The sequence below is a fragment of the Canariomyces notabilis genome, assembly GCF_033297395.1.
Source record: "Canariomyces notabilis strain CBS 508.74 unplaced genomic scaffold N656scaffold_3, whole genome shotgun sequence".
Lineage (NCBI taxonomy): Eukaryota > Fungi > Ascomycota > Sordariomycetes > Sordariales > Chaetomiaceae > Canariomyces > Canariomyces notabilis.
Window position 1 is genome coordinate 1,543,266 of NW_027041825.1, and position 25,163 is coordinate 1,568,428.

At 55.9% G+C, this 25,163-nt stretch overlaps 11 protein-coding genes across 11 annotated transcripts; 5 read left to right on the plus strand and 6 right to left on the minus strand.

The window, feature by feature from the left end:
* Nucleotides 1-524: 524 nt before the first annotated feature.
* On the plus strand, nt 525-2,823 carry N656DRAFT_775962 (iron reductase domain protein). The gene is made up of 7 exons (XM_064814543.1): nt 525-992; nt 1,061-1,279; nt 1,365-1,392; nt 1,457-1,692; nt 1,769-2,082; nt 2,172-2,383; nt 2,442-2,823. Exons 1-7 carry the CDS (start codon nt 953-955, stop codon nt 2,608-2,610), a joined length of 1,218 nt encoding a protein of 405 aa, XP_064673533.1. The 5' UTR covers nt 525-952; the 3' UTR covers nt 2,611-2,823.
* A 1-nt stretch (nt 2,824) lies between these two features.
* Nucleotides 2,825-3,383, minus strand: N656DRAFT_410426 (uncharacterized protein). Its single transcript, XM_064809568.1, has one exon. The coding sequence runs from the start codon at nt 3,166-3,168 to the stop codon at nt 2,872-2,874; it is 297 nt and encodes a 98-aa protein (XP_064673534.1). The 5' UTR covers nt 3,169-3,383; the 3' UTR covers nt 2,825-2,871.
* A 476-nt stretch (nt 3,384-3,859) lies between these two features.
* N656DRAFT_766226 (Cupredoxin) lies at nt 3,860-4,440 on the plus strand (the record flags this gene model as incomplete). Its single annotated transcript, XM_064813465.1, has 2 exons — nt 3,860-4,138; nt 4,237-4,440. 2 exons carry the CDS (start codon nt 3,860-3,862, stop codon nt 4,438-4,440), a joined length of 483 nt encoding a protein of 160 aa, XP_064673535.1.
* A 154-nt stretch (nt 4,441-4,594) lies between these two features.
* N656DRAFT_410575 (uncharacterized protein) lies at nt 4,595-7,097 on the minus strand. Its single transcript, XM_064809569.1, has 4 exons — nt 6,464-7,097; nt 6,344-6,390; nt 5,824-6,285; nt 4,595-5,763 (listed from the first exon to the last, which is right to left on the minus strand). Exons 1-4 carry the CDS (start codon nt 6,988-6,990, stop codon nt 4,763-4,765), a joined length of 2,037 nt encoding a protein of 678 aa, XP_064673536.1. The 5' UTR covers nt 6,991-7,097; the 3' UTR covers nt 4,595-4,762.
* Nucleotides 7,098-7,867: 770 nt separating this feature from the next.
* On the plus strand, nt 7,868-9,862 carry N656DRAFT_747486 (SNF5-domain-containing protein; the record flags this gene model as incomplete). The annotated part of the gene is made up of 2 exons (XM_064812940.1): nt 7,868-9,698; nt 9,767-9,862. The coding sequence occupies exons 1-2, from the start codon at nt 7,938-7,940 to the stop codon at nt 9,860-9,862; spliced, it is 1,857 nt and encodes a 618-aa protein (XP_064673537.1). The 5' UTR covers nt 7,868-7,937.
* Nucleotides 9,863-14,381: 4,519 nt separating this feature from the next.
* N656DRAFT_766230 (carbohydrate-binding module family 1 protein) lies at nt 14,382-16,039 on the plus strand (the record flags this gene model as incomplete). Its single annotated transcript, XM_064813466.1, has 2 exons — nt 14,382-14,790; nt 14,847-16,039. The coding sequence occupies 2 exons, from the start codon at nt 14,382-14,384 to the stop codon at nt 16,037-16,039; spliced, it is 1,602 nt and encodes a 533-aa protein (XP_064673538.1).
* Nucleotides 16,040-16,136: 97 nt separating this feature from the next.
* Nucleotides 16,137-18,567, minus strand: N656DRAFT_775966 (S-adenosyl-L-methionine-dependent methyltransferase). The gene is made up of 3 exons (XM_064814544.1): nt 17,761-18,567; nt 16,980-17,654; nt 16,137-16,859 (listed from the first exon to the last, which is right to left on the minus strand). Exons 1-3 carry the CDS (start codon nt 18,479-18,481, stop codon nt 16,531-16,533), a joined length of 1,725 nt encoding a protein of 574 aa, XP_064673539.1. The 5' UTR covers nt 18,482-18,567; the 3' UTR covers nt 16,137-16,530.
* An 808-nt stretch (nt 18,568-19,375) lies between these two features.
* Nucleotides 19,376-20,293, minus strand: N656DRAFT_775968 (uncharacterized protein). Its single transcript, XM_064814545.1, has one exon. It carries the CDS (start codon nt 20,099-20,101, stop codon nt 19,607-19,609), a length of 495 nt encoding a protein of 164 aa, XP_064673540.1. The 5' UTR covers nt 20,102-20,293; the 3' UTR covers nt 19,376-19,606.
* A 255-nt stretch (nt 20,294-20,548) lies between these two features.
* Nucleotides 20,549-21,139, minus strand: N656DRAFT_775969 (uncharacterized protein). The gene has a single exon (XM_064814546.1). The coding sequence runs from the start codon at nt 20,920-20,922 to the stop codon at nt 20,620-20,622; it is 303 nt and encodes a 100-aa protein (XP_064673541.1). The 5' UTR covers nt 20,923-21,139; the 3' UTR covers nt 20,549-20,619.
* N656DRAFT_775970 (uncharacterized protein) lies at nt 20,876-21,601 on the plus strand. The gene is made up of 2 exons (XM_064814547.1): nt 20,876-20,962; nt 21,030-21,601. Exons 1-2 carry the CDS (start codon nt 20,957-20,959, stop codon nt 21,393-21,395), a joined length of 372 nt encoding a protein of 123 aa, XP_064673542.1. The 5' UTR covers nt 20,876-20,956; the 3' UTR covers nt 21,396-21,601.
* A 239-nt stretch (nt 21,602-21,840) lies between these two features.
* Nucleotides 21,841-24,002, minus strand: N656DRAFT_703069 (uncharacterized protein; the record flags this gene model as incomplete). Its single annotated transcript, XM_064811074.1, has 6 exons — nt 21,841-22,678; nt 22,737-23,333; nt 23,389-23,613; nt 23,676-23,776; nt 23,843-23,862; nt 23,933-24,002. The coding sequence occupies 6 exons, from the start codon at nt 24,000-24,002 to the stop codon at nt 21,841-21,843; spliced, it is 1,851 nt and encodes a 616-aa protein (XP_064673543.1).
* Nucleotides 24,003-25,163: the final 1,161 nt, after the last annotated feature.

The window sequence follows — 25,163 nt, forward strand, 5'->3', positions numbered from 1 at the left end:
CAATCGAAGGAAATGTCGGCCGAGGGCCCCGAGAATGCACGAATCGGGCGGGTCGCTGCGGCGCGGGCGGCAGCAATTGAGCCACGTCGTCGCGTTTCCGCTAGAGCGCGCAAAAACGTCGGAGTGGGAATTGAATTTGACGTCAGGTCAGCGCTGAAACCGGTGCTTGCACATCTTTTGTTCTAATAGAACACGGCAGCAGAGAAACTGCCGATGCCCAAACCCCATTTTCATCGATTTGAAAATCTCGGCGTTGTAACACGCATACCATCTTTTTGTTCTGAAGGGCATTGAACAATCACGTGAAATTGCACGTGGAATCTCGGCGGATGAGCGGAATCAAGGCAAGCATCATCGAGACACTGGGAATCGGTCATTGGACAGCTCCAAGGAACGTCTTGCCACGAGGATCTAGGAATGTGCAACAGAACGCTGTTGTTGCGAGCGCTGCTGGCAGGAACGAAGATGGCGGACATTGAGTCTAGGACGGACAGCAAGCCCTAACCCTGCACTAAAACAGTCAAAATACCTGACTCTCGTTGCTTCAATGAAACTTAACCGTTGCAACTTATTGCAACGTTGGAAACTACGGTATCTTATTTTGGGAAGCAGTGTTCTGCACGATATTCCCGCTGGAGCCGTACCCATGATTGGTCGGTCATTGCTAGATGCATCATCGTCAACAGTTGCGTGGGCGCTTCGAAGACCAATTGCGCCGAGGAATCATACTTCCACGGGCTTAAGCGCCCACGATCCATCCTGGGCCGTCCTTTTGGTAGTCACTGAGCACCGGAAGGGCTACAATAACCATAATGGCTCCTTCGGTCAGATTCTCGGGGCTCGGCTTCACCTGGTCCCTCATTCCATGTTGATGAGCATAATCGCGTGGACGCGATCGAACTTGTTGCAGATCTTCAAGAACTAGAAAGCGTATTGCAACTGTCGTGTGATAATGGGCTTCGGTGGGCGATGGTTGCATTTGCTATCCCTTGGTGAGTTCTTCTCTCGGTAACATCAATATCCAGAACTGCTTCCTTTAACAGCAACAACTGGACTCCAGGCATCATCGTGCAATTGCAGCTCGCGAGAGCACAAACTGCCTCAACCTTCTTCATCCCCGACACCAACACCATCGTCGCAGTCAACCTACCTGAAGGATCTGATGATGTCAACTTTTATGTTGCCACCCCGGATTGGTATCAGTATACTGCCATTGGCTTCGGCCGGTCAATGGCCGATGCCCTGATGCTTGTCATGTACCCGTCAGCAGATGGCAAGGGTAAGTCACAACTCACAAGTGGCAGCCAACAAGCCGAACTTGGTTTCATTCGATATAATATTTGGCAACTAACAAGTCAAACCAGGAGTGACCGTGAGTCCGAGGCTGAGCACGCAAGTCTTGATCGATGCTTCCAACCGTATTACCCCTTTCCAATCACTAACACGACCTACCCAGGGGCAACACCGAGCCTGTCTTTTCCGGCGGGATACGCATCACCCTCCACGAGGGCTCCGGCATCAGCAACTCGGATCTAATTGCCAACGGCACGTGCCACAGCTGCCGTGTGCTGGGAGCAGGCAGGCCCTCGGTCGAGGCCACCGGCGCCTCACCCATGATGTTCGCCGTGGGTCCCAGCATCGTGCTGAACTCTGACGACCTGGATGCTCGCATCCGGCGTCACGTCGCATACGGTTTGTTGTTTTTCCCGCATCATCATCAAATAAATCACCAGCTAGCGGCATCTAACAATTCGCAACAACACGTTAGGCCGATTCACAGCAGACCTAGTCAGGGCAACCGGCCCGGGCGGCGTGGGCGACCCGCTCAACACAGCCGCGAGCGCGACCACGGTGCTAGCCGGAGACAGCAGCGGCAGTATGGTCCGCGACAGCAACCGGGCAGCGACCGCCCACGGCGTGTTGTACATCATCGCCACGCTGGCCGTGGCCCCGGTTGACACGCTCATCGCCGGCGCGTGCAGGCGCTGGTCCTGGCTGCATGCCTTCACGGGGACCATGTATTTCCTGTTTGTTGTCGGGGCCATGGTTCCGGGGATTTTGATCAGCCGGGAGCATGTTGTGGTAAGCAAGCAATCATTGTTATCCCTGCCAGTAGTAGTGTTCTTAGTGGATTGGGAGCTCATGTTGGATGATTACTAAGTTTACTACAGACTCAGCAGTTCCGCACCGGACATCAGGTCCTCGGCCTGCTGACCTTCGTCATCATGGCCTGCATGTTCTTCTGGGGCATCGGCCTGTCCTTGATCAAGCGCACGGCCAAGAAACGCGGCCAGGAGCCGCCAGAAAGCACCCCCCTGTTGGCAGCCATCCACAGGTGGGTTGGTAGGCTGATATGGGTGCTTCTCCTTATCAGCAACGGACTGTAGGTCTTCCAGGCACTGAAAGGGTTGCCATTATTTTAGCTAATTTGTTGGTGATAGGGGTTTGAGGCTTTCGGAGCAACCCACGTTGGTCATGTTGGGTTATGCCGCTCTGGCTGGCGGTGTTGTGGTCTTCCTTGTGCCCGTCTACTTCTTCGTCTGGAGGTGCTTCAAGCGGCAGAAGCAAAAGGACGAAGCTATACATGAGCTTCAAGCCATCTACCGATGAGCGACGGATGAAAATGGTTCTCATGGTGCATTTTACAGGTGCCAGTTCATGCACAGGATAGAGGATAGCCTTAGTTAAATTTTGCCCGCACAGCATGCGACTCGGAGAAAACGTCGTCGGTCGTCGCATCGCTACAGCTACAGGTAAGATGTCATCAACTAGGCGAGTACGTCGCACTGCCCATATATTTGTTGAACCTCCCCCTGAACTACCACTATAGTAATGAGCACCTATCGGGTTATGATGTCGTGTCCCAACTTTTCAAGTCCAATGGAGCTTCGCAGAATCCCATATCACTCTACACACTCGGGTCTGTTTGCGACGTCCATTGCAACGAAGTAGGTAAGGTATCAAGGGAAGTTTCAGGTTGTCTACCGAGTACCTACTAGTACGGTAGTACCTAGGTTCGGCGCTCATCACGACCGTGGACCTATATACCGCTAGGCTCCTGGCCAGCAGTGAGCAGAGAGCACAACGCGTCGCCGCCTGAGGTCGGATCGGAGCTCCCCATGCGTCCAGTCCAGTCCAGTCCAGTCCAGCCCATAGTCCAAACCACATCCACACAAGTCCCGTATCCTTTCCTAACGGACCCCTTGATGCAATTGATTAAATTATCCGTAGACACCACCCATCCGGTAGCAATCATTCACCACTTGGACTCCGCTCCTAGAAGAACGACTCGGGATTGACACCGTGACGTCGTATTGGGTCGGGCACTTGCGGCAGGACCCAAATACTTAGCCGTCACTATAGTCTATACCGGCGAGGGCGCGCCGCCAAGGCTCCCCTCCTTCTCTCCCGCCTCTGCCGGACTCCGATAGGGCAGGGCTATTTGCGGGGAGAAAGGCTGATATTGCCCTTTTGCAAGTCCTCTCGATCCAATTTGGCGGCTGATCTACGCGTTGTAAGTGACGCCGGGCGTGCCGGTCACGCGCTGGTGCTGGTCATTGCTGGTCATTGCTGGTTGAAGGACAATGTCCGTCCGGTGTGATTGCGTTCACCATCTATGGACTATGGACCCGGTCTAAGGTAAAGCGTACTACGTACTACGGACCTGGGCGGCCGGCAATTGTCTGGCTTGGGTACATGTACGGCAGTGGCATCATAATGATCATATAAACAACCAGACACCGAGCCGAAGGAGAGCATGCAGCAGCCGGCTCGGAGAAAACCTTCTCAAACCACCTCAGTCACAGTGTCACAGTGTTGCCCGCTCAAACCTTCTCATACCTACCTACTCATAACGAAGATGCTCACTACCAGTACTAGTCCCCTTCTTCATCTAGCCTTGGCCCTGGCTGCTGCCACCACTAGCACCGTCCACGCAGCCAGCCACCGCATCGACGTGGGCCGGGGGGGCCTGACATTCACGCCAGACACGATCACCGCCGCCGTCGGGGACACGGTCGACTTCTACTTTGTCGGCGGCACGCACGACGCCGTGACGAGCGAGTATGCCACGCCCTGCAGCCCGCGGGCGAGCGGCGAGCGGTTTTCGTCTGGTGTCCAAGCTGGGTCGGCGAATAATGTAAGACCTCTTCGTCTCCTTCTCGTCCAACATCAATGTGTATGTGTAAAGATGGGTACCAAACAGGGGCACTAACTTATGTATCACTCTCGTAAAAGAAAAATGTCTTCAGAGTCACCATCAACTCGACCGAGCCCATGTACTACTACTGCTCGGTCGGCATGCACTGCGCCAACGGCATGGTGGCCGCCATCAACCCCCTCGCCAACCAGACCGTGGCTGATCTCAAGACGTCGGCTCGCGGGAAGTCGGCGGGGAAGCCAACCGGTGTTTATGGTGGTGTCATGACGACTGTCCCGTAGGGCGGGCCACTGGCTGGGTGGTATGTAAATTGGTACTGTACCCCCTGGGTGTGGAATGGATGGAGGGCTGCCCGTGACTCGGGATACAAGGACCTGATGGGTGCAGTGAGCAGAATACTGTTTTGGCTCGAGCAATAGTAGCGAAAGTTCCGCCGATACAAGCGAAGCCAACTGGATGCTTCATGGCCGTGTTTTCCGAGTTCCAGTGCTGTACCCAGGCCCATTGACGTTCAAAAAGCGTGGGGGCCAGGGCGCTGTTTAAGCTGCGTGGAGTCGTGCCATTGCAATCATGATTCGTATATAAAATTACCCAGTAACCATGCTAGGGCACATGTACGTCTCTTGTCGACTTCTTCCCCTTGACCTTCTGCACCGCGACAAGCGTGGGACCCTCGTCCCTGCCCTGATTCACGGCTACAATCCCCCAATCTCTGAGCGACGACGCCATGCGCCAACCAGACGTCGTCTCGCGCCGTGTCAACGCCGCCACGCCCTCCGGAAGATGCACGACCATCCTCCCATCCCCTCTCCTATCCGTAAAGCCCTGCCCGCCGCCACTTCCTCTCCGCTGTTGCCCGTGTGAATCCGGCCCATCCCACCCGCCAGCCCGCAGAATATCGAGCTCGGGAATCCCGCTGCTCCCCAGAACGGGCGTCGGTCGGCTCAGCAGCCACCAGATCCCGCCGCCAGCCAGCAGCAGCATGGCCACGGTGCCAGCGATGAAGGCCCAGCCGGTCCACTCCTGGATGAGCAGGCGGGAGGTGGAGCGGCCGCCGACCGCCACCGTGATCATGTCGTCGGGCAGCGGCAGGCCCTGGGGGCCAAAGAAGGCCTTGAGGAGTTCGGGATTCTGCGTGTAGTTTGCAAACTCCATGGCAACGATGCCGAACTGGATGGGCACGGCAAGGAAGTTCTGTAGGTACGACAGCGGCGCGTCCTCCTGGTCAGGGAACGACACCTGGTAGGTGCGGTGCAGCCAGATCAGGTCGTACGTGAACGAGTCGATCTTGGTCCTCTCGAGCGCGTTCGACGAGCCGTTGACGGGTACCAGCAGTTTGCGGTACAGGGTGCGGTAGTCGGGGGCCGACAGCGGGATGGGAGAGGCGAGCAGGGTCTGGTTGGCCGAAGGGGGTGGCGCGATGGGTTGGACATCGATCAGGGAGCCGTTGAGACGGTCGTAGGTTGCCGTAGCGTAGTGATAGTGCCCCGTCATCTTGGTCGTCCACTCCATGGGCTTGCGCGTCCAGCTGAGGTCGTCCCAACAGGCGGTAGAGTAGGTATCGTTATTTCTGTCCCAGATCTCCTGGGTACACGAGGTCCATCCTGCAAGGGATGTCGTCAGCGTACATAGAAGTGGCGAGCGAAGAACGGTGCGATACAAACCTGCAATCACCGAGTCCCCCGACTGCTGTACGCAAAGCTGAACGCCGTCGTCGATCTGTTCGCCGGCGTATATGCACTCCTCTTCCCAGTCAAACATGAAATCGGGACTTGTCTTCTCAAAACTCAGGACAATGCCCCGCGAAGCCTCGACTCTGATGGCTTCATTGTTGTCGAAGATACCGCCGTGGAAAAGCGTCAAGTTGAGGGCCGGCGCCACCTGACGGGCCATCTCGAGGCCTCCGGGGAGCAGAAACGACTTGCAAGAACCGGTACATCCATTGGCGGAAAAGGGGACGGAGTAGTTGGGATGCCCCAACAACAGATTAGTGAAGGACTGGAAGTAGATCCAAAGGTCTGTTGTCCGGATGTTTTGCAGGAGAAGGATTTCGATGGGAACGAGCCCTGCGTAAACGGGAATGCTGACTTTGCTAGGTATGAAGTAATAGCCAAAGTTGGCTTGGACTGCAGCCGCGAGTCAGCGGCAGCAACATTATCTATCGTGGTTGGAGGTTAAGCTTACACTTTAGGACGGAACTGAATAGCAAGCCTAGGACGGGCAACGTAAGCCTGGAATACTGTCAGCCTACTTGTCTCGGGTACTGTAGCGCGTGGCTTGGATTGAGGATGATCTGCCATTTACCTAAAGTTGCACCACAGATCCCGGAACCTGCTGACCAGAACGAGGCGAAACACCGAGAGCCAGCCGGTCGCGGCGCTGATGCCAAAGAAGGCTGTCGCGGTAGTGCCCGCCTCCCTACCGGCCAGGGCGCCCCTCAGTGTATCCAGGAAGTTGCTGACCAAGGCTTCGGCCAGCAGGACAAAGATCTGGGAAAAGATGGAGATGAGCAAGTTGGATGTTGTGGCATCGAGCAGCACGGAACCGATTTGCGGGTTCTTCCGGATGAGGACGTAGTAAATGAAGAGACAGTAGAACAGGCTGAAGAGCAGTGAGATGGCGAAATACCAAATCAGCGACTGATTTAGCGACAAATTATCCCACAGACGAGACCGTCTCTCGTTAAGGTCGTGTCTCGCGGATTCCTCGCGGACAAGTGGAAGTGAATGGGCGACTGTTGAGGGCCTCTTCTCCCGCGGGCCCATCCAGTCGGAGTCGTCGGCGATGTAGAAAGTCGCCGGGCTTGCTATGGGCTCTTCCATCCCCGCCATGTTGATGGCAGCGCCGGCGGGCGCTCTTCAAGTTCGGGAACATGATTTGGACACAGTTCGGAACCAGGCTGGGGAAGTGCTTTGGTAAAATAGAGTGCCAAGTTGAAGCTGACTCAGAAAACCCCTGATATATCGCAGGTTACACAAGATCCTCTGCAACGTCCATCGGGTGTGTCTTCATATAGGATTGGCTGCAGCGGTGACATTTGCCATGTTCAGCCCAAAGGGCGCCGACCTCCGACAGTGAACGCGCAATGCGCCCCCCACATGCCGATTATATCCTCTTTCGACGCATTGCAACCCTTCACGTTACTCGGATCCATGTGTATTGTCTTGGTCTGTGAAGGGGATTGCTGAGTTCGGGATGTCATTGGCGACAAGATTTAACAGAATGTCGCACAGCAATCAATGTGACTTGGGGAAAAGTGAAATGCGGAGATGAATTGTCTCGGGATCGTCTTTCCTGAACCTGAAGCCTCGCACACTGTTTGATGAACGTGGTTAGCACGGTGCAGTGCAGCCCTGCAGTGGCAGGCACACCTTATGTAAGCTAGCGCCCATGTCAAATGCTAACTTCTTCAGGAATAGCGGCCCACTCTGCGATGCGTCGCGTTTTGACTGCATTCAAGCATTCACAGGAAAGAAAGCGTTTCCCAAGAACATTGCGAGAAAACAAAGCACGAGTCAAGCTTGTCGCGCCTTGGTGAAATAAATCCTACAATTCTTTCTTAAAACATATAGACACTGGCAAAACCCGATTCAAACAGCTATCCGTCCCCGCGATAGCTTTTGAAGGCACCCCGACGCCGGTTGCTGTCGCAGCCGCACCGAGCGACTCGACCTACCACAAGAAGCGATCCTCTTTTACTTCAACTCGGCGCGCCCCAAGTGTCCCAGCCGATATGAGATAACCCGCGCACTGCGAAACTTGATCATCGATTCTCACGATGGCGGTGCGGTCTGACTTTCAGCAGGCCGTGCTGTCGTCCTATCCACCCCGGCTGCGCACATACAACAATGCACTTCTTGCTCCTGTCTTGCCCAGTGCCGCGCCCTCGAACCCACTCGCGCGCACCACAAAGCGGGGCACCACCATCATAAACTACGCCGAGGACGGTTACGATGACTACGACGACGACGATGATGACGGTCGCCGTCGGCCCACAGGCCTGCGCAGTCTGCGACGCGACGACAGCAGCGCCAAAACCGACCCTAGCGAAAAGGTTGGCAAGGACACATCAGTACCCGTCGAGGTGCAAGGCGTCTGGCGCGAGTGGATGGGCAAGATGCGCCTCAATCGCTCCGATGCCCAGAACTTTGCTCAATCCTGCCTGCCTCTCACCCTTATTCCCATCCGAATCGACCTCGACATCCCCGCCTTTACCCCACAGGTCCCCGTGCCGACACAAAGCATCGTGGATCCGACTCACCCATTCTTCAAGCCGCAAGAGCTAACAGTCCCATACCGTCTGCGCGACACCTTCCTGTGGAATCTCCACGAAACCCTAATCACAACCGACCAGTTCGCCACACAGCTGGTGCAGGACCTTGACCTCCCAAACCGCGCCGCGACCATCGCCGAAATTAGCAAGCAGATAAGGACTCAGCTAGAGGAATACGCCGGCGTCGCGCTTCACCCGCTCTTCCACTCGCATGTCAGCCGCCCCGAACCGCCCAAACAAACCACTACCACCACAGCCAATATCACAACCCAACTCGACCGCGGCACACCCTTACCCAACACTGGCTCGAGAGCTGACACCCCCATGGGAGGCGTGGGAGCCGGAGGCCGAACAATTAGCGCCATGCCATCCACACCATCCAAACCCGCCGGTCCCGGCACCCCAGCAGCGGTGGTGCAGACGGGGCAGGGGGCGGTGACAGCGGAGGCGACGCCCATGCCGGACGACGGCGGGGATGCAGGTGACAGCAGCCCGGACGACACATACCGGTGCATAATCAACCTCAACATCACCCTCTCATCTCAGGTGTACACAGACCGGTTTGAGTGGTCGCTCCTGCACCCTCCGGGCACGGCCGAGATGTTTGCCAAGCAGACCTGCGCCGACCTGGGGCTGCACGGCGAGTGGATCCCCGCCATGACGCACGCCATCTACGAGGCAGTTCTCAAGCTTAAAAAAGAGGCGTGCGAATCCGGCGGGCTGGTGGCCGGCTGGGGCGCCGGTGCCGGTGTCGGCGCTATTCCCGGTGCCGGTGAGTTCCCCAACGACGCGGCCGTGACCGCCGGCGGGGAGGGCGCCGGCTGGCGCTACGACCCGGAGCACCTGGCCGACGAGTGGGAGCCCAAGCTGGAGACGCTCAGCAAGGAAGAAATCGAAAAGCGCGAGGGCGACAGGGAGCGGCAGATCCGCCGCCTGCGCCGTGAGACGGCCCGGTTCAGCAGCAATACCGGCATGGCGGGCGGCGTGCCCATTGGGTTTGCGTTTAGTGGTTTGATTGAGCAGGAGGAGGAACGCATGGGCAGGGGCGAGCGTAATAGAAGGAAGAAGAGGGGGTTCCGGAGCCCGTCGCCCTTTGGCAGATCGGGCACGCCCGGCGGCCGTGGGACCCCGTCTGCCGGCGACGCGGGCGGCTACGGAGGCGGCGGCACCCTCACCGAGGCGGAGCGCATGACGTGGCGCTGCTCGCACTGCCGCGTGTGGGGTACCAGCGTGTGGGCGGTCAGGGACGGGCCGTTGGGACCGAGGGTGAGTAATCCATTCATCTACCTCACCTAGCCTACACCGTTTCATACGCTAACAACATGAATCACCAGTCCCTCTGCAACAACTGCGGCTTCATCTACGAGCGCGACCGCAAACTGCCCCGCTGGCTCATGAACCTGCACCTCAACGATGCCCGGCCATTCTAGGTGGATGGCGGCGGCAACAAGAAGCGCACCGCTGGCGCAGCAGCTGCTGGAAACAGCCGCAGCCCCGTCAAACGGCTCAAGCGCGATTCGTCGGCCCTCACTAGCGGTGGTCACTCGAACCCGTCGCCTACGCCCCGCAGGTCGCGCAGAGGACGGCCCGCTGCGGCGGCGAACTTGCTCTAGATAGAGTACAAGAGTCGGGTCGGGTCCTGTGACGGCGGGATACCATGCGGTGCGGTGCGGTGCGGTGGGGAGAGGAGAGTGAATGGGATTGACGTGTGCTGCGCAGGGAGATTCTGGCCGGCCACTATGGGTTGGGCTGGACTAGGCTAGCTGCTAAATAGCGACCAAGACAGGATGATCGAGACAGGATGAGATCATGGGAACAGCTCGCTCGCGGATGGAGGATTGTGTAGTATGGTTGTATGATCAGATTCAGATGCTCCCGAGACGCGCTTTGTGGCTTTGTGGCTTTGTGGTAATTTCAGGCGAGGGAGGATAGTTAGGGAGCTCGCTGCGAGTTAGTAGTGCCCTATTGACATCTGGCGCCGGGAAAAGGGTCTGAGAGATTTCCATTTGGGGTTCAGGCTGTGTCTTTCCTGTTCTTTGAGCTCGTGACTGTCACTGGCGGTCATCAACAGCTGGAGGTCTGTATATCCAACTAACGTTATGTGGAACTGAGTTCCGGGGGGAGCGGGGGGGTGAGAGCACTGGTGTTTTGGTAGGGACGGGCTGGGCTGTGGCGTAAAGATGGTTGGGTTGGTTTCCGCCGCTCATGTTGTAGATCAGTAGTAGTAGTATCTTGATTCCCGGGTGAGAGGGACTGGATTGCCGGGTTCATTTCATAAAAGTTCTTGTCTTCATGTTTCCATACTCCAGCCTGAAATATGGTGTTTCTTAGGTGTCACGGTATGGAAGTGTTCTGTTGGATGTCAATGGTGGTGCGTGGAGGTGTATCGTACTGTACTTTAGGAGTAGGTCCCTACGAGATGAATTTTGGCCTGCGGGTGGTCAACTTGAACAGGGGCCGCTCCATGATCTTAAGGCCAGGGCAACATGAACCCTCTACATGCATGTCAGCCTAGGTACTTACGACTGTATGTACACTTACACCTGGATTGTTCGGCGTACTTCTATGCTTGGTACCTAGGTCACTTCGTATAGTCCTTGGTAAAGCTTTTGTTACACTCACTTGTACTGCCTTAGGTATTGAGTCTTGAAAACGGAGTAAGCACTGGCAGTATGAGATTGCACATGGTGAATGGGGCAGTATCGGGTAGGTAAAATGAGTCAACTTGTTCGCTATCAGGGTTCCGTTTCGTTCCCGTTCCCGTTCCCGTTCCCCCAGATCCAATCTAAGTAGATAGGGAGTACTCACCTGTTTATAACCATAACGATCAGTATTGCAGGTTGTATTTACCCTGGAGTTCACATGAACGAGTCAGTTCAGCGCCGCGGTGTTCGGAAAGAGACCTACCGGCTGTACTAGCCGTCAAAAGATATGAATGCCCTGTGTTCCAAGCACTCAGGGGTCCGAAATGCGCCTGCCCCGGCGAACGGCCCGGATCTGCTCCGGGGTCAGAGGAGGATGACGCTCAGGGTCTTCATAGCCAGTCCCCTTGGGCCTGAGGCCGGGGAACACTTGATTCATGCTGGTCATGAGGACAATGAGGGGGACGCCAATGACCAAGAAGAGGAGGCGACAGCAAAGAGGACGATTGCCGTGATCAAGACCACGTGGTCAGCCATTGTCGGTGATGAAATATGCGCAGAGTTTCCGCAGGGGTGGAGTGAGTGTTTGTAGTTTGTTAGTGATTCAAAGCCGCAGTGGTTCAGGTAGCAGTACTCAACTCAAGGTCTGGGTGATTATTGAGACAAGGGAGTTCCCGAAAACGGATAGTCCTGCTTTATATATCATCAGTTTTGGTCGGTCTGGTCAGGGCCGGCTTCCAAACAGCTGAGCTGTTGGTGGTAGTTTGAAGTTTGGGTACGTGGCCTTAACATCACGCTCGCTTGTCGAGTAGTAGAACGAGTGGTTGATTCTAGCTACAATGTCCCAAGTTTGCACAGTTTAGTATTCAGTTAGAGCAACCTACGTGCTACCTGTTCATTGAGACAAAGGTAATGTCGTTATCCCTCACCTGCACTTGTGGTGTTTTCAAGAGGACGGATACACCAGGACCAAGAGAAGCTTGCATACCTAGGCAGGTCGGCAGCTTTGCTTGGACTCTTGGAGGGCTGTATGATATGGTTGTATTCGGCATGGCAGCCCGAGAATAGCAGCTGCTGTGTTACACAGATAGATTGTGGGCAGAATTGATGATTCTCGCCTCTTCATACCTCAGTAGATGGTACTATATTTGGACCAGATCTCAGATTCTGCTGCATATGCGTGTATTGAAGTATTCCGGGACCTCATCACTTTGAGGACGACAATGTCTCACACTCACATTGTTTCACTGAAACTTCATAGTTGACGGCAAGAAGGCCTGATCTGTATGCTTCAACATGTGGCTTTTGGTCGTCCCTTGGTGCCCATTCAGGAAGCCACATGGCGGGGGCAAGTGGTTCCGTCCCTTGCCTTCCGGATCATCGGTTGCTCGCTCCGTCAAGTCGCAGTAGGCTGACGTGGTGGATCAAGCCGAGTTAGGTGAGGGGACATGGCAGCTGAAGTCACCACATCATGAAGTCGTGAATGGGGCTGACAAGTCACGGCTTCTCACCAGCTCATGCCCATCACTTTCCGGCGCAGCCCATCAAGAAGGCGCGTATATGGCAAGCCATTGCTAGTCGTCGGCTTGTTGGGCGGACGTTGTCGGGCTCGGACTTTCAATAGCCCGGCAAAGTCGTTGGTGAGCTTCAAACCCCCTTTGCCCTACAAAGGTGCCAGTTAGGCTGATACCGTGCGATTATTGAGGGCGAAGAAGATGTTGCTAGAACACAGCCCACAATGATCTCGACGAGGCCACTGAGGTAAACAGAAACTTGCTCTCGGCCTGTCCGCGACTAGATTCGTTCCGATTCACTCACGAGTCGATGTAAGGCAGCTGTGAGTGTGGGTTTGTGGGGAAGGAATCACGTCCAAGTGAAAAGGGGTGTTGACCAGAAGTTCCAGCGCTCAAAATGCTTGAAACAGAACAAACCGTTAAGCCGTGTGGGGATCCTGCCCTAAGGTAAGTTGCCAATTCTAGGCAAAGTTAGAGTGGGTGGGGCAGAATCTGGCGATGCGGGAGGCTTCAACCCACCTTCCTGCCGCGTTTCTCGGTCTCACTCAACGGCAACAGGGCAGTTACACGGGTAGCATGACGTCCGCCAATATAGGCAAATTGCGAGGACGAGCTTTTTCCCGGTTGTCGGGCGACCCGGTCAACTGGGGTGTATTCTCAATTTGTTCCTGTTCATTTATTTTTTGAGCCTCAGTCTTCTTGTCCACGACATGGAACAACAACATCGTTTACCAAGGTGAAATGTTAGACCTAAAAACGGCCTGGAACCGTTTAGATCTGCAATCAGATTGCGGGGAAAACGGGGAAAGAGGAGTCGGCGGAGTCTTCCCCAGCCTCGCTTGTCGTCTTGGTTCAAGAAATTTCCCGTCTCCATCAATCGAACGCGAACCACGCTGCCACGCCCGCGAGAGGCTGTTAGCGAACTTAGCGTCCAGTTATGCGGCGGCGCGTGGCTGCACACAGTCATCGATTATCAACGGCAACTTCGGCGCGTTCTGCGCTGGTTTTTCGATCCCATGTTCCCTAGTTCCTGGTTCCGCAAAGGGCAACGGGACATTGCCAGGCCAAGAGGAGGTGGCTGACCCGGTCTCCAAGTCGCACTCGGCGCATGGCCTCCGTGAGACCCCGGTTTCCGTAACGAAAACCCTCCAATGAGAGCCGCCAGCCCCTGCCGGCTCTCCGCCAACCTTAATCTATTCCCTTGCTCGGCTCCACGAACTCGTCTGTCTGTGTGTTCAGCATGTGCCAGTCTCGATGTGACATGGCTGCCCGAAACCCCGGCCATCACGAACCCTTTGGGCTTGCCGTTGCCGAACTGGCGAACTGGAGACGAGTGTCGCTGGCAGTCCCTCCCTCAGGACCCTCCCTCACCCTGGGCTACTCGCTACCGAGGAGGCAATGACCAAGAGGGACAAGCAACTTGACTTGGGCTGTGTCGGCTATGGCTTGCAGCCCCCCTTCCTCCTAGTGTCCATCGTTTGGCCTTAGGCCACGAGGCGGCGCTATTCCCCATGGATCATGGCGGGCGGACAGACTAGGGCGCTTTGGGAGAGCATCGACGGGCCGAGAGCCGTCTTCACCAAGTCAACGAGTGGCGACTATGCACGGGCTGACCCCTTGAGGAAGGCTGCTCCCGACTGTCCGGAAGGACGGCCCTCAGCCCTCATGGAGTTCACGATGGAGAGTAAAGGAGAAACACAACTGGGTATATAACAGGAGGACACCAAGCTTGGCTCGCTGTTCTTGATTTCTCACCCTCAGCACGCACTCATTGCCTTCTCCGCATCTCCACCATGTACAAGAAGTTCGCGACCCTGGCCGCCCTCGTGGCGTCGGCCTCCGCTCAGCAGGTGTGCACCCTCACCGCTGAGAATCACCCCTCGTTGTCATGGTCCAGGTGCACCGGAAATGGCAGTTGCACTAGCGTCGCGGGCTCCGTCGTCCTCGATTCCAACTGGCGGTGGACGCACCAAGTGTCCGGCGCGACCAATTGCTACAGCGGCAACGAGTGGGACACGTCGATCTGCACAGACGGCAAGACTTGCGCTTCCAAGTGCTGCGTTGACGGCGCCGACTACTCAGGCACCTACGGCATCACCACCAGCGGCAACTCGCTGAACCTTAAGTTCGTCACCAAGGGCCCGTACTCGACCAACATCGGCTCGCGTACCTACCTGATGGAGAGCGACACCAAGTACCAGAGTAAGTCTTGCGCACAAGGTGAGGTGCATAGCGGGCACTCGGCTGACGGCGAGCAGTGTTCAACCTCCTCGGCAACGAGTTTACCTTTGATGTCGATGTGTCCAACCTGGGCTGTGGCCTCAACGGCGCTCTGTACTTTGTCTCGATGGACCCCGATGGCGGTCTGTCCAAGTACTCGGGCAACAAGGCCGGCGCCAAGTACGGCACAGGCTACTGCGACTCGCAGTGCCCGCGCGACATCAAGTTCATCAACGGTGAGGCCAATGTTGAGGGCTGGGCCGGCTCGACCAACGACGCCAACGCCGGGTTCGGCAGGTACGGCACGTGCTGCGACGAGATGGACATTTGGGAGGCCAACAAGGTCTCAACGGCCTTTACCCCGCACCCTTGCACCACCATCGGCCAGCACAGGTGCGAGGGCGATTCGTGCGGCGGCACCTACAGCTCGGACCGCTACGGCGGCACCTGCGACCCTGACGGATGCGACTTCAACTCGTACCGCCAGGGCGACAGGACCTTTTACGGCGAGGGCAAGACGGTCGACACTACCAAGAAGTTCACCGTCGTCACCCAGTTCCTCAAGAACGCGGCCGGCGAGCTGTCCGAGATCAAGCGCTTCTACGCGCAGAACGGCGTCATCATCCCCAACTCCGAGTCCAAGATCACCGGCGTGCCGGGCAACTCCATCACGGAGGCCTACTGCGATGCCCAAAAGCAGGCCTTTGGCGACATTGACGACTTCGGCCGTAAGGGCGGCCTGGCGCAGATGGGCCGCGCCCTCGAGAGCATGGTGCTGGTCATGTCAATTTGGGACGACCACGCGGCCAACATGCTGTGGCTGGACTCGACCTACCCGGTCGACGCTGCCGGCCGCCCGGGCGCCGAGCGCGGCGAGTGCCCGACCACGTCGGGGGTCCCCGCCGAGGTCGAGGCCCAGTTCCCCAACTCCAACGTCGTCTTTTCCAACATCCGCTTCGGCCCCATCAACTCGACCGTTGCGGGTCTCGGCAGCGTTGGCGGCGGCAACCCGCCCGTCTCGAGCTCCACCACCATCCGCACCACCTCGACATCGACGCGCACTACGTCCACCAGTACCAGGACCACGACCTCGACCAGCAGCACCCCGACCTCGGGCGGCACCGTCCCCCGCTGGGGCCAGTGCGGCGGCCGGGATTATACCGGCCCGACGGTCTGCCAGAGCCCGTATACCTGCACCTACTCGAACCCGTGGTACTCTCAGTGCCTGTAAGGGGTGGTGGTATGACTCGACATGGTGAATACTGAATAGCGTGGAGTGTACATAGCTTTGGGGATGACATGACAGTGGGGGATTTCATTCACTCTAAATTTCGCTGTACATAGTTACTGCATTGAATCTTTTTGGATAAACATCGCTTCAGGTTGCGTGCATCCGAGTGTGATCCAGTGTCCATGGGTACATCACTGCCTGCTCCGAGCTCAGTTGTCTGCCATACTTTCAGGTATAGATCAACGGGACGCTTTCTTTCCAAGCTAACAGCCAGCGAAGTATGACAAGACACTCCCCCTGCTTCTACCTGATCCAGATAGCGTGGTTACTCTTTATCATCTTGAAATTTATCAACATCTCGAATCTACACGTATCAAGCCCAACCTCAATCCACCCGGTGCTAACATAGTAGCACACCACACCGCACCGCACACCCCTTACCCCGGGGTGTATAATATCCGTACCGGTACCCACCCCGGACACCCTCTGAGTCACTTGAGCGCAAGCTCAACAATGGCATGCAGCGTCCCACCTTCTTCATCCCGGTACAAACCCGACACTCTGAGCCCCGCAGCATCAGCAATAGCAGCAAACTGCTCGCGGGAACGCTCCTTGCCGCCAACGGACAGCATGGAATAGTCCTTGAAGGCGGCGTACAGCGGGAGCGGGCCGTCCCCCGCGTCCGGGTTGAGCTGTTCGGCAATCAGCACCCGGCTGTCGGCGTCGCCGGCCATGGCAAGGGCTATGTTGCGCAGGATGGTGGTGGCGACTGGGTCGGAGTAGTCTCGGAGGATGTGACGGAGGTAGTAGATTAGGGCGCCTGGGGTTTTGTTAATTCTAGGGCTGGGCTGGGGGGTAGGGTGGGCAGTTTGTGTGTTGTGGGTGGTGGTTGGAGTGCTAAGGTAAGGAGGGAGGTAGGTGAGGTAAGGTAGGTACTTACCCCTGACGGGCGGTTCAGAGTGGAAATCCATACTCATCCACCTCACGCCCTCCAAGCCCATCTCATTCGCAACCCCATCCCTTGCAGCGTCCCCCTTCGCCTTCCCTTCCGCAACCTTCACAACCTCCTCCAAATCCTGGACCACACACCACCCCTCCCTTCTCCCCAGCCCCGGATACCTCTTCCTCCACAAACTCAACACATGCCCCGCACCACCACCAACATCCACCCAAACCACCTCCCGACCCTGCCTTTCCGCCATAGCAATTATCTCCGCCACCCTCGCGGACGGGTACATCCCGACAACAGGAACCCTCGCATGGCTGACAGCCATGGCGCGCATAAAGTTCTGTGTTGCAGCCGGGTCGCGGCGCAAGACTGTGAAATAATCCAGTTCCGGCTGGCCGGCGAGATAGGAGGTTGGGATGTGGGCCGGTCCGATGGGTTCCGTCCGGCCGTAGTGGGTGAAGTAGTCGGGCAGGATGGTGGAGGTGTGGACTATGTTGGTGTACAGAAGGGAGAACATGGCTGAGAAAGGGCTGCGTGGGAGGAGGAGGAGGGAGGTTGGGGTGTGGGAGACGGAGATTGAGGGTGATTCTGATTCATCCGGTGAAGATGAAATAGGGGCGTGGTAGGACAGGATGGAGGAGGAGGTGAGCATGTTCCCTACGCGGGCTGGGATTGGTTATACCCGGCCCGGGGAGTGATTAGAATGGATTCGGAGTTGACGGTTTGATTGATAGGGGTATAAGGGGTGAGCGGTGTTAGAGGTTAGACGTACTAACGAGTCCCTCCTCCGCATCAATGCGCTTTGCCAACTCACGATAGGTAATTTGCTCGCCTGGTCCTGTGGGGATAGCCTCGAAGGCGCGCCAGTGCATGAACAGGCGCACGGCCGACACGACTGACATGGTCGCGAACAGGTTCATGACGACGTCTGGCGGCGGGCGCACCGCACCGGCCAGCTCGGCGGCGGCTGTGGCTGTCTTGACGCGCAAGCTGGCGGCATCCGAGTCGGTTGTGTCCGGGGATGATATCAGGGAGATGTTGCGGCTGATTTGATCGCTGAGCTGGCGGAGGCGGGCTGTCTTGGGGTCGGCGGCTGGTGGTTCTTCAATGGTAGGGGGCTGCAGGTCACGGTGGCAGGCCGGGGTTATACTCGTTGGCGCGGTAGCAGACTCAGATCCATTCATGTCACCATCAGACATCACATTTTCCGCCAGGTTGACTTCATCACCAGTTACTACCTGCTCCTGCTCTCTTTCCGCAATGTCGTCGACATCACCCTCGACAAACTCTTCCAATTTTGGAACTGGACTTCGCTCAGGCGTCGGGATAAGGGGTTGTCCCAGCAGAGTGCCGTTGGAGAGAAACGAGTTGACGATCTCCTGGACAGCCTTGAGCGCTTCGACGGCGTTGGCGGCAGCTGTGAGCTCGGGTGCGACCTGGTTGAGATTCACTCGGCCGGTATCGCCATGGTCAACGGTGACGATAGGAGCCATGGTACTGAAGATGGCTTCGTATATATCAAAGTGCTTTTACCAAATGTCAGCAACGCTCAGAGAAAATATCGAGTCTTCATCCAACCTGAACTGAGAAACTGAACCAGCGTAAGCCCTTTGCATACCGGACGCGAGCCCCTATTTATTTGTATATTGCTTCGACATCCTTCAGATGACATCCCAAGAAGGGCATGTCCCTAGCTGCAGACTGCAGTGTCGACGCGACGCGGGGCCCGGCCCGTCGGTGTATGTTGGCATTGGAAGGATTGCTCGACAGGCCTGGTACTCGTAAGCAGTGGAAGTTGACTAAGGTAACTTCACCATACATAGCCTGATTCATTGTTAATGTTGGCGGTGTCGGCATCGCTCGCTCCACAGCTCTCGGGACCGAGGCTGCGGATCGGGCGCGCGGGAGATGTATAAACCCCGAAAGTGATTGGCCCCGATCCTTCAAAATACAAAGCCGATGCAAAAGAGTTCCTTTGAGGCTGCAGCAGCCAATAGCACCCGTTTTGGATAGAGTTGATTGCTTGCTTCCCCTAGATAGTGCCCCCTGTGGGAATCAAATGCCTTCCCCTGTGTGTTCATAAGATCTCGGTTGCCCGAAGGGACAAAGAAAGCGACGAGATCTCCGACGCCGCTGACATCAAATGGATTGACCCCTATCGCCTTAATCCGATCCTTCCGAGCTTTCAGGGTCTGATCTGCCTGCGCCCGCTACATGTTGTTGTCATCCGGACCAGGTAAACAGCGGTGTGTTTGAATGTTCTCAACTCAAGCATTACCGTCAAATGTGCATGTCGTCGAACATGGTGTGGTACCATCGCTAAGTTGCTCCTGAAGGTTGATACTATGTTAAGATGTCATTGCTAACCCATTATTATGACTCTCCAGCGCCTGTGGAATATTATCTCGCCTCTGCACGCTCCTGCTTTCCCTGGTATTCATGGTGGTGTCGTCGCCCGTTTTGAGACTTGAGAGAGAGCTTGAGGCAGCTTCATCACGTCGAGGCAGTACAGTCAGCGGCCAAGACAAGCAGGACAGAAAGCGGGCAAAGAGAGTATCATTACCTTGCCTCACCCAGAGTCTCCCTATATGCAGATGACAAGTGCCCAACTCCGCCCGTCATGACCTCGACCCAGACACAAACCCCGAGCCCGTGAGCCCATGCCTCCTAAGCGCTTCACCAAACTCAACACACGTGAGCTCCGTTTGAACCAGCAGATTGATCTCGTACTTTGTTGCATTCAGCGACTTGACGGTACAAACACCCGTTCTGAGCAGGTCACCGACCCGGACCAGGTATTCAGTCACACTGAGCAGACTGCAAGTGCCAAGGGCATAGAATGGCCTTTCGTCAAACAGAAAGGGCTCTTTCTGCTGCTTTGGAGATGTGTTATGCCAGTATACTCCCAGGAGCGGCGGCCCGGTAGTCGTCTCGCCCGATTCAGGGTGCGTCTTGAGCTCCCCGGCGCGTAGATCAAGGTATTTGCCGTCGACGATCGGGTACCCGTCCACTGTCCACAACTGCAATGTCATGTCCGGTACCCCGGGTAGCTTAGGCTCGGACTGGCTGCCGGTCGGCTGCGCAGCCTGGGCGTCTTCAAGTTCGGTGTTCATGGAGATTGATTTGTTCTGCCAGGCAATGACAGAGTTCGACGCCCTGGCTGACGTTATGGTCTGGGCTTTCGTGTGCTAGACGAAGAGTGTTCATCATTGAGATTGTCCTGTACACATAACTTTGAATCTTTACCTACCTACTTTTTTGCGAAGCAGCCTACCCCGCTTCTCTTATGAGTGCTTGCGTTCTGGTACGGCAGATAGAGCTCAGTCAGTATACCTTATCCCGGCCTGCCTGGGGTTCCAGGCTGTTGTTGGTTCTGAGACTCGTCTAGTCTTCAAAGGCAGTCTGCATAGCCGAGTCAAAAACTGTATCAGAACCAACAGCCATGGTATTATCCAGCCCGTCTCTGAGCTGTTGGTTCAAGTATAGTCTTAAACCGGCATGAGGATGGGATTCACAACAATGTATTGTCATTAAAGAAGGGCCCCGAATATGACCAACACGACAAACATCATATATCTCTATATGGCATTGCCAATCAGGAAACCGTCATGGCAACCGATGTGGCAGCAAGTCAATGTCTGAAGATGCATGGATTGTCGTTTGTCGTTAGGTTGCGATTCTTGAGAACCTCATGATGCATGTGTGATGGTGTGGTCCCGTCTTGAAGTCCATGGAGGCTCGGTCGAGCGTAAACTCCGAGCAAGTTCAAGTATCGAACTCGAGTTTGACGCGGCTTCGGGATTGAATGACATGTCCATATATACCTCTCTTTTCGATCATCCATCCTAGTCCTTCGTCCTGTTTGAGCCAAACGATCATTGTATTCCACCTTCGAGACGGAAAACTCGAACTCCATTCCACGGTAGCCCGACATTGCTACAGTACTCTTCCACCTTCGAGGCCTAGCCATGAAGGTAGACGCCTACGGAGGCCTGGATTTGACGACGCCCCCTTACTAACTAACAGGTCACTTCTCTCCAGATCGCATCCTCTATCCAGTGGCTTCTTTGCCTCGGGGTCACCAACATGAACCTCGCCATCGCAGCACCCATCCATACAGACGACATGGACACTTCACCAAACCCGGCCCATCATCAGCCCGAGAAACGTCAGGGATTTTATGCCCTTGATTGTGAGACGCGTCGGGCTTTCGAGTTATGCAATTCAACCACGACTTGCCCGGGGGGATACTATCCGACCAACCGCCAGATTCCCACATGCGAAATACTCTGTTCGTGCCATTGGATTTATCAGTGTGGTAATTTTGGGTGCAAGACTGCTACCGAGGATAAAACTGATGGAACTGAGACGGAGGCTTCCGAGCCAACAGAGGCTCTCTCCAAGTAGCATTCCTTCTGTACTCAGGCTGCGACCGATAGGATTCATCAGATGCGTTATTGAGAGAGATTCTCGTCGTACTGAGAACTTCCCCAATGGATAGCTCGATGCGGTTTAGACGCTGGTTCAACCAGAATGGAGAGAAGATAAGTTCACCATGGAAACGTCTGAGTCCGTCCTGAAGTTCCCTCCCTCCAAATGATTCAACAGCACACACACCTGCATTGCCACAGTCCGCGAACAAACCCTTTTGGCTCCAACCACCACCACCCCCGACATCAGCCAAGATGATCTCGTTACCCCATCATATCTGCCCCCCTCGCTGAATAATCTGCGCCACATCGACATCCAACCACCTCACCTCCTGCGGCTGCGCCGAGTGTTGGTGTTGGTGTTGATGTTGATGATCCGGTCCCGGGAGGGCATGAGGACCCGGTATCGGCTGCTGCTAAGGCTAAGCAACAAACCCACCAGCCTGTGTAGTCGCCGCGGCGTCTCTCATGGCCTGTCTGGATTTGAGACTCTCCAGCAAATCCGCAGACATGGCCTCAAAGGTATCCATGAGCGACGATGCATTCTCCCATCGGTCGCCGTACAGCTTCAGCGTGAGACGCACTCTTGCCAAACACCGGATACTGCGGTCAAGGTTGTCGCCGACATCCCGGTCTAGCCTTTGGGGTAGCGGTGGCGGAGACGCCGTTCCGGGCATTGCTAGAGGCATGGGAATGGGCGACCCGGACAGCAGGGAATCACCTCCATCCCGCAGGGCCGCGACGAACTGTGAGCCCATGAAGAAGACTCTTAGCGCGTCGTGATAAGTGTAGAACGCCGTGTTTACCGCACCATTCGCGATATCGTATATCCTGTTGACGCATGCAATGACATGTTCAAAGATTAACACCCTCCCATACGGGGTTACGTGGGGAGCCCTAGCGCTAGGCGCGATACAGTACACGTAGCTGTAGCGCAGCTCCAGGTCTAGCATCTCCCGGATTCGAATCGGCACGTTGTCGGGGAGTCCCTCGGACCATTTTCGCATCTCGGAGCACACTTGCCATATATATGAGTTAGCGTCGGGCAGGGGGTCGGTTGGATCGCTTTGAAATAGCGTTTGATACCAGCCAGACTGCAACTGGCGCAGCCTGAAGAGAGGAACAGATGCGTCTAGGGGTACTTTGACTGTCGGATCACTGGTGGAGAGAGGTCCGCATGGCTTGGTTGGCGATGGTAGAGCTACCGACACGGCGTCATCATAAAAGGAGAAAGCCCGGGCGTGAACCATGCTTATCGCCCTTGAGAAGATCCCTATTAGAGGACCGAGTACAGAAACAGGATGAGCTTGGCACTAACCTATCCAGGGCATAAACACAATAGAAGGTCCTCCGGCGCGCCTCCAAATCGGACGGTTGCATGTAGGGTAAATCCTGGTGGAATCCCAGGTCAACGACGGCGCGACACGTGAAGCCTATGAGGTGCCAGCTGCTGAAGTGCGTCGGGTCAAGCATGGAATACTGGGTGAGAAGTATCAGCGATTGAAGCTGAGCGGCGTAGCCCGGCGTCAGTGCCCGGTCCGCATGCGGCAACGCGCGGCCCACAAACTCGAGCGCATCTAGATAGCTCTTGTCTCGCATGCTCCGGCTCTGGGCTGCGGATGAGATGGCAAGAACCATCCAGAACAACCAATACTCAGAATTTCGGAGAGGGCCCGGAATTTCTTGGTAGAGGCGGTCGACGACTGAGTACAGAGAAACGATGGAAAAAGCAGGGTAAAGGGGAAGGATGTTAGCCTCATAGAACTGTATCAAGGCTCTTGTAGCGTGTTCCGCCGGCAGACCGGTGCCCTTCGGCTCCGGTACCGGGTCGTTGGTCGAGGCCGCCAGGACTAGGCGTGCAAAGGTCATATTCAACTCGGATGGCTCAAAGTCTTGCGTCGTGGCATTGACTGATCTGAGCTAAAATTAGCAAGAACTTATCGTGTATATATGGGGCTGGATGGTCGCACAGGTAGCCAAAGTCTGACACCAACGAGTTAACATCGGCGTTTTCTCGGGTCCGGGCAGCCTTGCGGTGGATGGCGGCTCGGATGAAGGCCAGGGAGTCTTTCCGGCCGGGATCAACGGCAGGAGGAGCATCGGGATCATGCTGTGCTACCGAAGCCTTGCGCGAGCGAGCATATTGCAGTCGCTTTTCCAGCTTCTCTATCCTGAGCTCCAACGCGGCGACATAGCTGAGCGGAGGAGGTTGCTGTTAGACATGTTCGTTCCTGCGCTCTGTCTGATGTGCGCTTACCTTCTCTCCTTCCCCCGCGCAAACTGACTGTTTGCTGCCGAGCACTCACTCTCGCGACCGGCCTTTTCGCATGCCGTACATGCCGGCAGCTTGCCATCGCACTATTCAGCGGTTAGTTGGCTGAGGGTTTGGGCAAAGACAACTGCTCAGCTAAGACTGAAAATCACCTTCACTTTGGCAGAGCGGCCTGGGAAGGCAAAAGGTTAACTAGGCTGAAAAGAGAGACAGGAAGATTGGGGCTTTCAGGGGATGCTCACATCTCGAGCAGGCAGATACTGGCCGCGAGACCCTGAGGATAGGGTTATCTGAGAAGCTGGACCGGGGCATGGCGCTCCACACGGGTGGGACCGGGGTTGCACTCCGGATGGAAATTCGAGACAACGCCGACCTCCAGCTGAACGTCGCTCAAGCCGACAAACCTGCGGAAAAGGGGCTTTAGGCGATCGGGACACCAATTGAAGGCTGGCGTAATCGATTCGAGCAACGCGGGCAGCTCTAGCCAACTCTGTGGTGTGGAAGGAGCATCCACCGCCTACCGGAGGGGAATCGGAGCGTTGGCAGCTTGGCTTAACAGAAGCGTTTTTGTGTGGCCTTCAACGCTCTTCAACGTCGCGCAAGACGCAGCCAGATTATGCCAGATATTGTCGGAACCGGCGCAGAGGGGTCGGGCTCCGGAAGCTGGGTTAACAGCCGAGTAACAATGGACTGGACGATGGATGGACATGGACAATGTGATGTTGAGAGAGGGTGGAGAAAAGGGCACAGAAGCTGTGGAGCTTCGGACACCCGCCCGAGAGGTGACGGCCGCAGATGGTTGGCCGCCTTGACGCCGCCCGGACCAAGCTGCAAGCGGTGATACGGTGGGATTGAATTGGAGGCTATGCATAACCGTTGTTGTTTGATAGTGGCATTGTCGAGGCTGGTGTTTCCTTTGTCTTCCCTAGGTAGCCTGGATTGCGTGCTTGTATGTGTAGACCAAGACGACTTTGATGTTGTGGTTGGTCTCGCCTGTTTGTTAGTTTGGGCAGGACTGCCCGAGGTGTCTACCACACAGTATGAAGAACATGAATAAAGGTACGTATAGTATAGTACAGTGCGTTACATATGTTACAATACCTCTTGGTGGGGTTATGTTGGAAAGCACAGTTGGGCACCGTATACGCGTACGCTACAGTGGTGATGGAATTCGTGGTGGTTGTCAATTGGTAGGTAGGTGGATTGAAAAAGTGGAAAACCTCTGTAAGAGGATGGAACCCCTGACTGGGCCTAATAACCGACTAAGCTTATAGGGGGCGTATTTCTAATATACCTCCCTAGTTGAGCCACTTCCTGGCGAAACTGCCCAATTCCTGGCAGAATTGCAATATAGGCCCAAATCGCTCAAATCTAGGATCTTTTCAAATAAGCTAGAAAATATGTGCGTTTTCGGCATTATAGGATTTTCTGGTTCTAGGCCCCGGCCTTTAATTCCTAGCTTCCTAGCCCTGA

Coding starts and splice junctions, on each gene's coding strand:
- N656DRAFT_775962 (XM_064814543.1), top strand. CDS start 953: ATGGGCTTCGGTGGGCGATGGTTGCATTTGCTATCCCTTG. Junction 993..1,060: donor GTTGCATTTGCTATCCCTTG/GTGAGTTCTTCT, acceptor ACTGGACTCCAG/GCATCATCGTGCAATTGCAG. Junction 1,280..1,364: donor CCCGTCAGCAGATGGCAAGG/GTAAGTCACAAC, acceptor AAGTCAAACCAG/GAGTGACCGTGAGTCCGAGG.
- N656DRAFT_410426 (XM_064809568.1), bottom strand. CDS start 3,168: ATGTGGTTTGGACTATGGGCTGGACTGGACTGGACTGGACTGGACGCA.
- N656DRAFT_410575 (XM_064809569.1), bottom strand. CDS start 6,990: ATGGCGGGGATGGAAGAGCCCATAGCAAGCCCGGCGACTTTCTACATC. Junction 6,391..6,463: donor GATCTGTGGTGCAACTTTAG/GTAAATGGCAGA, acceptor ACAGTATTCCAG/GCTTACGTTGCCCGTCCTAG. Junction 5,764..5,823: donor GGGGGACTCGGTGATTGCAG/GTTTGTATCGCA, acceptor CATCCCTTGCAG/GATGGACCTCGTGTACCCAG.
- N656DRAFT_775966 (XM_064814544.1), bottom strand. CDS start 18,481: ATGGCTCCTATCGTCACCGTTGACCATGGCGATACCGGCCGAGTGAAT. Junction 17,655..17,760: donor TGCGGAGGAGGGACTCGTTA/GTACGTCTAACC, acceptor AACCAATCCCAG/CCCGCGTAGGGAACATGCTC. Junction 16,860..16,979: donor CTCTGAACCGCCCGTCAGGG/GTAAGTACCTAC, acceptor ACAAAACCCCAG/GCGCCCTAATCTACTACCTC.
- N656DRAFT_775968 (XM_064814545.1), bottom strand. CDS start 20,101: ATGAACACCGAACTTGAAGACGCCCAGGCTGCGCAGCCGACCGGCAGC.
- N656DRAFT_775969 (XM_064814546.1), bottom strand. CDS start 20,922: ATGTCGGGCTACCGTGGAATGGAGTTCGAGTTTTCCGTCTCGAAGGTG.